Below are 8,323 nucleotides of genomic sequence, written 5' to 3'. Positions count from 1 at the left end.
CAAAAGAGGACATATCCGCTTCGTCATGCCTGGAGCTGATCCGTGCTGGTCGCTGAGGAAATACATCAACTTCGCGCTGTGGATCGCCAGATCGGCTTTCACCATGGACGAAGCTGAGTCCAGCCCGGGGGCGTCACATGTGGTTGCCGCAAGCCCATCCGCCGCCGCTCACTCAAGCCAGCCTCTGCTCACGCTAGGCCTCCGGCCTCCGCTCACTCTAGCCCGCCGTGTGTGACGCTGTGTTTCGTTGTGAAAGCGAAACTACTAGCACACCTTGCTTTTCAGACCGATGAGCTTTGTAAAAATCGACGCGTTTCAGAAAGGCGGGGCATAGAGAAGAAACAATAATGTACAGTATGTGGAAAATAATGTGTTTTTTGAACCTTAAACCGCATAAACACATTTCATTACACCAAATACACAAAATAATGTTCTTTTTAGCAACATCATATGACCCCTTTAAACGGTAGTGTATATGTATAGTGTATTTATTTTTTCTTCTTTTTTTATTACTCACCAAGTTCAAGTGAGTACCAAAGAAATCCCTCATAAAATAATGATTACATGACATAAAGAATTTGCCCTCCTAAATGTCTTTGTCTTTCATTCTATACAGTTTGAGAAGGCCGTGAAGCACTTTGGTGAGGACGCCACACGCATGCAGCCTGAAGAGTTCTTCGGCATCTTTGATCAGTTCCTACAGGCATTCAGTGAAGCTAAACAGGACAATGAGAACATGCGACGACGCAAGGAGGAGGAAGAGCGCAGGGCCCGCTTGGAGGCACAGGTAACGTATCAACAAGCATGCACTGTGTTCATCTCAAACACATGCACACGCAGCCGCTTAGCAAGATCCTCTCTAACGGTGTTGTACTAACACTCTAAGCAAAAATCAGTCAATGCTGTATGCTGCATTCTATATACTATTGTAAATTTGGGGTCGGTAAGATTTAACAGTGTTTTTGTTTTGAAAGAAGTCTGTTATTCTCAACAAGGCTGCATATGTTTGACCAAAAATAAGTAAAAACAATAATATTGTGTCTATTATTACAATTTAAATATATTTGATGTATTGTAAATGTAAATAATGTAAATGTAATTTATTCCTGTAATGCAAAGCTGCATTTTCAGCATCATTACTCCAGTCTTCAGCATCACACGATCCTTCAGAAATCATTCTAATATGCTGATTTGGTGCTTAAGAAACATTTTTTATTATTATCAATGTTGAAAGCAGTTGTGCTGCTTAATATTGTTGTGGAAACTGTGATCAGTTTTTTCATGATGCTTCGATGAATTAAAAAAAAAAACCTTACTGACCCCAAACTTTTAAATGGAAGTCTGTGTTTGTCAAAAAGCTTGATTTTAGGGGAAGTAATTATGATTTCACTTGTTGTCACAGTCGCTACGTGTGATTACTTGTTCATGTACACCAAGTCGGATGGTCGTCTTTAGCTATTCTGTCAAGTCTGTTTTTTTCTAACTATTAAAAAAAAAAAAAAAAAAAAAGAGCACATCTCCAAAACAAACATTTTAATAATGTGCCGTATGTAAACACATACGCGAACACAAAATGCAGCTCCTGTAATTTAACAGTAAAAATCCTTGCCATTCAGCAAAGTGAGAATTCATCAAAATAAAGGCATGCAACAAATCGAGGAGGGGGGTTATAAAGAATGTCTTTCAAATACAAAATATAATCTGCCTATAGTGTACACTGTGTAGTATGCAGTGCTTTACCATTCCATTGTACAAACTAAACACCTTCATGCAACACAATGACAGGAACAATTTACATATAAAATATGTCTGTGAACAGCTCAAGGAACAACGTGAGAAGGAAAGAAAAGCCCGGAAGGCCAAAGAGAACTGCGAGGAGGATGGAGAATTCGATGACCTGGTGTCAGCACTCCGATCCGGGGAGGTGTTCGACAAAGACCTATCGAAGATGAAACACAACCGCAAGCGTCCCGTCAAACAGAGCGCAGAGAGCAGCAGAGAGAGGCCCATCACCAAACTCAACTTCTGAGGAAGCTGCTTGAGTGAGTGCTGCCTCCTGTTGTTAGAGCTGAGACGTTACACCTGCGTGCGCAAGCTCTCTGTTTAGAGCTGGAGAGGATATCCAGGCCCTGTTTTGTGCTGACTGCCAAGATACTTCTTAAAGATTTATAAAGTATTTTCTAAACATGTAAATCAGATGTTATAGTGTTTGTGTTGAAGATGACAGGAGTCACTATGGTGCTTGTGCACCATAGTTCACAGAAAGAATGAGCAGAAAGGGCTACAAACTGGTGCTGAAATTCAGAAACACACTTGTTCACAGTTTTGCTTGCCTGACAACCATAGACCCCATTTATATCTGTCTGCTCAGTGCTCAGATACTGCATACATTTTTGTTGAGTTATTGTTGGTGTACAACGTGCACTATCAAGAAACAGGCGTGGTTTTGCAATATGTGGTGTGGTAAACACTAAATGTCAGTATTTTGGAAGCAAAAGTAACTTTTGTTAAATTGTGGGACACAAATAATAACCAGTGATACTTGTATATCATTGGATGTTGAGATTGGTCTGATTGTAATGAGTATTTCCTTTTGTTACATTTGTAACTCAAGCACAAGCGATTGTTTGTTAATAAACAGTCCATTCCAGACCTGTTAAAGCACAACGAACAACTTAATATCCAGAAAACAACCTCTTGTATAAAATGTTAATGAAATTAAAGTGTTTATTATAAATCTACAGATGCCATGTATTAAATGTACTGACAGGAAGTTTGGTGGAAAAAATATGCTGGTCAAACTTTGATTGCAAATATATTTTAGAGGATGACAGAAGGACACACTTTCCTTTTTTTTGCAGTTACCAAAAAGAACATTCATTAAAAAGAGCTGTGGATGCAAAACCTGCCGTGCATGTATATTCTTGTAATTTCTTTTGTTTGTGTTTAAGGTTGTATATATGTACATATACCCATTGTTTACTCTTCTGTCCAAGGCTTTTTCTTAGTCCTCGACACTATTATTCTGTGCTAATAATTTTTTTTCCTGTTGATCGGATGCCATTAAATCTTTTTCACTAATAGTTCTTTGTAATATTGTATTACTTTGTAATAGCTTCCTCTATTGACAGGATTTTTTTTATTTTCTTTATTTAAGAATTCATTTGGATGTGAGATAATAATCAATAAATGAACCCTGAGGGTCATTGCATTGGTGTTTGACTGCTGACTTGTCTTCAGTTTCACAACCTGAAATGTCTTGAATTTTTGAATTGCACGAAGATTTAAGGTTAGCAAAGTGCTTCACAGCTATAATTACACAACAACACTGAACTTAAAAAAAGAATTGTTAAAGAGTGATTTGTGAATAGTAATCAAACATAAAGCCAAAAATGGATAAAACATTCAAACTTTTATTTCAGGCAAACCGCTTTCAAAGACAATGTATGGCAATGTTTATTTCATAATAGCTTGTCTGAAATCTTAAATGTCTTTGATATTTAAAAAAAAATAGTAATTTTAGTATTTGAAAATGATAATGCATCTCTCTCCTATTACTGAAACCAGCAAGGTTTTCAAAAAATTAATATGACTCTTATATGCCTGCTTATACTGTCTCTAAAATACATCTGTTTCAAGGAAGGTTTCACATATAAAAGACCCTGTGCTTTTGTTCGATTGGATTATCAACACAATATACCTCTCTAGATCTCTAAGGCTGGTCTTACACTGATATAAATACTGATGAATGTTTGCAGAAAAAGCCAATCCAAACAGATTTTTATAAAATATAAAAGACTAAAAAGCACTGATCTCTAGAAACATGAATGGCGGTTTAACCCTTTACATCAAACTAATAAAGGGCAGTCTGATGCTACAGTCATATAAAGAATTTGATCAATTTATGCTCCAAAGTGGCAGCCTGAAATATTAAAAATTGATATAGAGATTGTTCCAAATATTTAAATACTGACATTAATTTATTTTTGTATTCTGTAAACCATGCTACATCCAACAGTTAAGGCAGTTTGTTGGTTGTATTTGTTACATGTTTTATGTTGATCTTCCAAAATCTCAAAGAAAAGATCTGGTTTTTCCCTCAAAAATATGATCAATTATTTAACAGAAATGTATGCTGGTTACAGGTTACCCCATTCCTATTTTATTTGACGTTTTCTGTAAATTTAGTTTGATTTTGAGATCTTTTTATTACAGTATAGCGGGTATATTCTGGATGCCTATATTTTAAAAACTGAAGTGTGTGAACCTAAAAGCAAAGACAATCACAATGAAAAGAAAATGTATAGCCCTATTTTTTAAATGACCGATTGTTCAATTAAAGAGTTATAAAATCCTCTCACCTCTTGTAAGTTAATATTCCAGGGCAGCGTTAACACCCCAGAGCAGATGATGAACAGCATGAATATGGTTTTGTGAGAGATTTCTGTAAACCCTTAAGTTCATTCACAGTGTTGTAAAGCATTTGCATTAGGCTCAAGAGTGACTTTCATCTTGGCACTTCGCACACACACAGACACACACTAGTCTACACACTTTATCTGCTGATTCATTACACTAATGAACTCATGCTTGGAGAGTTTGGTTTCAAATATAGGTTGATGGAATCAAAAGATTACATAAATCCTTAATAGAGAATATAATGCATAATAATGCATCTTAAAGTCATTTACATTCATACTTTGTCATTTTTACTTATAGGCTTATTTAAAGCTGAAGAATGTAACGTTTTAACAGTGTCGCTATAAAAAGAGCGAGCCTAATCCTACACTACAATACTGACTCGACCAATAGCGTGAGTTGTGGGCGGGGTTTATCTGTTTCTTCGTCAAGCGTCACTTTTACAGTTTGCTAGGTGGCGCTAGTGACGTAGAAATTAGCCTACATCAGCTTTAAAAACAGGCAAAATAATGCTTCTTTAAACATTATGTAACGTAATAATGCTGTTAGTTAATGTACAATCAAATATTTGGAACTGACATGAAACTTTGATAAGTAGGCCTATTTCCATTTATTTGAAAGCACATGATTTACTGAAATATAAAGGGAGGTACTACAGGTGAATTTTTACTTGCAGCAAAATGAATCTGCTGTAATAAAATAGCCTACATAAGAACAGTTTTTGCATTGTGACTTTACCCCTAATTAAATAATTGTTATAAAAAACTACAAAAAGTAAAAAAAAAATGAAAACATAAAAATAAAAAAATGAAAATAATAAAATCTGCAAAAATGTACACATTTGCTTATTAACTATAACAAAAGTGAGACCCTACTCCAGAAAATATCATATTTTTATTTAATGTGATCAACAACTTAAAGGTTGATTGTCAGCTCCTTTTGTCAAAAGCTTAATTATTTAACAGAATATTTACTAAAACACTTTTCGTGTAAATAAACATGTTTATTTAAAAAAAAAAAAAACTAAACACCAACAACTACCAGAATAAATATCACTTAATAAGAAAATTCTATTTAGGGTCTCTAATAAAATAGGCTATATGTTTTGTATGAGCAAAATATCAAGAAACAGCCTCTGATATATGCAAACAATGTGAATTTCATAAAATAACTATATATATATATATATATATATATAGACTTGTGTGTGTGTGTGTGTGTGTGTGTGTGTGTGTGTGTGTGTGTGTCAAAATGAGTTGCCATTGAGTTGGCATGACTTGACATTTTGTTATCCAATGCAATAAACTATTTTTTTTACATTTTTAAGTGTGACACAAGTAATTTTGGGTCCCACTGTACACCTGTAGCACCTCCCGTTATCATCATAAAGTGTTGACCGCATTACAAACTGGTGTCAGCAGTCTCAACTTTGGGCACCGCCGCTTCAGTGATCGTATCCGGATGCGCATCTCTACAGAAGAACACCGCCGGGTTTTTACAGGCCCACATGGCCACATCTCCGCCGTTAGCCGGGCTAGAGGAAGACAGACGGCTGTTTGCGCCGTGTCGGCTCACGTACCGATCCCGAATCCGGTCCGCCCGGGTCCGGACCGCGTCCCTGCGCTGCGTCTGCGTGGACAGGTACGCGGCTATGTTTCTAGTCCTGTATCCCTCCTCTCTGCTCCGACCCAGCAGCATGGATATATTCGGGTTCCTTATGGCATAAATCAACGGGTTGATGGCACCGTTAGCCCACGCCATCCAGATGGCCACAGTATCCATAGCAGGATTGAAAGAGTAGCTCCCGAGCGCGGTGATGATGCCCATCAGGCAGTAGGGACCCCCGCAGAAGATGCTGAACACGATCATGATGAGCACGGTGGTGGCGGTGCGCATCTCGCTGTAGAAGCGCAACAGGTGCGCGTAAGTGGTCACCGGCCGCACCCTGATCTCCGACAGCCGGACGGTTTTGCAGATGTTGTAGTGGCAGAAGCACATGAGGGCGAAGGGAAGCAGATAGCACACTACTATTAAAGCTACACTGTATGCAGTACCCATCCTGGAGGTACCAGAATGGAACACGTACATGCAATGGTAAAACCCCTGTTTGTGCACCACCAAGCGCCCGGAGGTCTCCCTAAGCAGGTACCAAGGAAACGAGAAGACCACCGCGCAGAACCAAACGGCCGCTAGGAGCTGGATAGCTCTCCTCCGGCCGATTTTGGCTTGCGGCTGCCTGACGATAGCATAATAGCGGTCGAATGAGATGAGCGTCATGGTCAAGGTGGAGATGATGCCGAAGCAGGTGTTGAAGAAGCCGTTGGCGATACAGAAGGGCTCCCCGAACATCCACTTGCCATCCTTGCTGAAGAGCATCATGAAGGAGAAGGGTAAACAAAGAACGGCCGTGAGGAAATCCGAGAGGGAGAGGGACATGATGAATGCGTTAGTGACGGTTCTCAACTGCCTGTGTTTGATTATAACCACCACGACCGCTGAATTACCCAGACTAGACAGTAAGAAGATGGCCAGGAGCAGCAGCGCCTGCGCGGCCACCGCGATGCCCTGGAGAACCGAGTTCCCCTCCGAACTCCTCACCGGGGTGTTGCGGTGCATCTCGACCGCGGCTGTATAGTTGCTGGCCTGAGTGCTCAGGCTGTTTACAACGGGTTTGATGGTCACAATCTCTAAAATGAAGCCCGAACCCGACATGTTGTCCACGGTCGTGTTGCTGATGCCGGGGAGATCCATTGGACACGGTTAGGGCGCATCCACGGGGTGGAAGAGAATTCATCCCTTGTCAGTATCTCCCGTGCCCGTATCACAGCAGAAATGAGTGTGCGCTACGATGCCACAGACGGTCCCTATGTAGTCCTTTGATGCCATACACTATGCTTGGAGTAAAGAATGTTCCCCGTGCCCTCCCTGTTACAGATGATTGAGCTGACAGTGCTGCTCGGTTACTGTTAATACGAGACGAAACCTGGTTATTCCTCTAGGGGGCGCTTGGAGGCCCAGAAAGCCAATTCATTTTTTGTGCTAACGTGTATAAACCTTTTAAGTCTTATACTTTCGTGAATTAATATTGAAAATGCAAATGGAAATCGGCCATAGCTACGTCCATCAAATTATTATTTAAAAAGACTAATCGAGTGCGCCCCAGCGACTGTGATTGGTCCGTTCTGACAAAGCGCGGAGAAAAGTAACAGGTATAAAGCGCAAGCGTTTGCGCGCCACCTGAATGAATCAAATTCTCAGCTAAATCAAAATGTCGTTTTCAGATGAACTGGGAATAGCTTACTAGCAGGCTACTCTATGACTGCTGTTTCTGCCTTATAAACACATAAACGTTTGCTATTTCGAATTCAGTCTAAGTGAATTCAAGGTAAGAGCTGATTGATCCACCTGGTGCTGTAAAAAGTAACAGGTATCACGTGACACAGCCGTCTACTTCAGTAGCGACCTAGACCATTCTTTATACTTTAATACTGACATGGTGAAACTTTAAGAGCCACTGAATTAAAAAGGCGTTTAATTGTTTGTCAGCCATCGTCCGCGCTGCTGAGGCCCGCCCATTTTAGACACTTTTCTTTCTAATCGCCGCTGTACATGCTTATTTTATTTCTGTGATACAGATGCGGCCCCTGCACCTCCCCGTGACGTTTGAAGCCGTTGCCATGACACCGGACCTGATTTTTCCCAGCTGAATTACGCACTTTCTTATGAAAATTAGTTTCATTTGTTGTGCTTTTTGCGCACGCATCCGCTGATGCAGACCTGCAAACGTTGCTATTAACGCACAATGTTTATTTTATGTAATTCCATCTATCTATCTTATCTATCTTATCTATCTATCTATCTATCTATCTATCTATCTATCTATCTATCTATCTATCTATCTGTC

At 39.6% G+C, this 8,323-nt stretch overlaps 2 protein-coding genes across 4 annotated transcripts in view; one reads left to right on the top strand and one right to left on the bottom strand.

The window, feature by feature from the left end:
- Positions 1–3,083, top strand: part of LOC107679992 (disheveled-associated activator of morphogenesis 1-like) — a 46,954-nt gene extending 43,871 nt beyond the window's left edge. For all 3 annotated transcript variants that reach the window (XM_016475729.1, XM_016475728.1, XM_016475727.1), the window contains 2 exons: positions 617–787; positions 1,820–3,083. In XM_016475729.1, coding sequence (XP_016331215.1) covers positions 617–787; positions 1,820–2,029 — 381 coding nt within the window. In that variant the 3' untranslated portion in view covers positions 2,030–3,083. The remainder of the gene's footprint in view (positions 1–616; positions 788–1,819) is intronic.
- A 2,572-nt stretch (positions 3,084–5,655) lies between these two features.
- LOC107679990 (probable G-protein coupled receptor 135) lies at positions 5,656–7,320 on the bottom strand. Its single transcript, XM_016475725.1, has one exon. The coding sequence runs from the start codon at positions 7,168–7,170 to the stop codon at positions 5,821–5,823; it is 1,350 nt and encodes a 449-aa protein (XP_016331211.1). The 5' UTR covers positions 7,171–7,320; the 3' UTR covers positions 5,656–5,820.
- Positions 7,321–8,323: the final 1,003 nt, after the last annotated feature.

Source organism: Sinocyclocheilus anshuiensis, unplaced genomic scaffold (assembly GCF_001515605.1).
Source record: "Sinocyclocheilus anshuiensis isolate Anshui unplaced genomic scaffold, SAMN03320099.WGS_v1.1 scaffold772, whole genome shotgun sequence".
Taxonomy (NCBI): Eukaryota; Metazoa; Chordata; class Actinopteri; order Cypriniformes; family Cyprinidae; genus Sinocyclocheilus; species Sinocyclocheilus anshuiensis.
The sequence above is the reverse complement of the archived record's forward strand: the minus strand, read 5'-3'. Positions and strand labels throughout refer to the sequence as shown.

Excerpts from the sequence above, each read along its gene's own strand:
- LOC107679990 (XM_016475725.1), bottom strand. The coding sequence starts at position 7,170 with ATGGATCTCCCCGGCATCAGCAACACGACCGTGGACAACATGTCGGGT.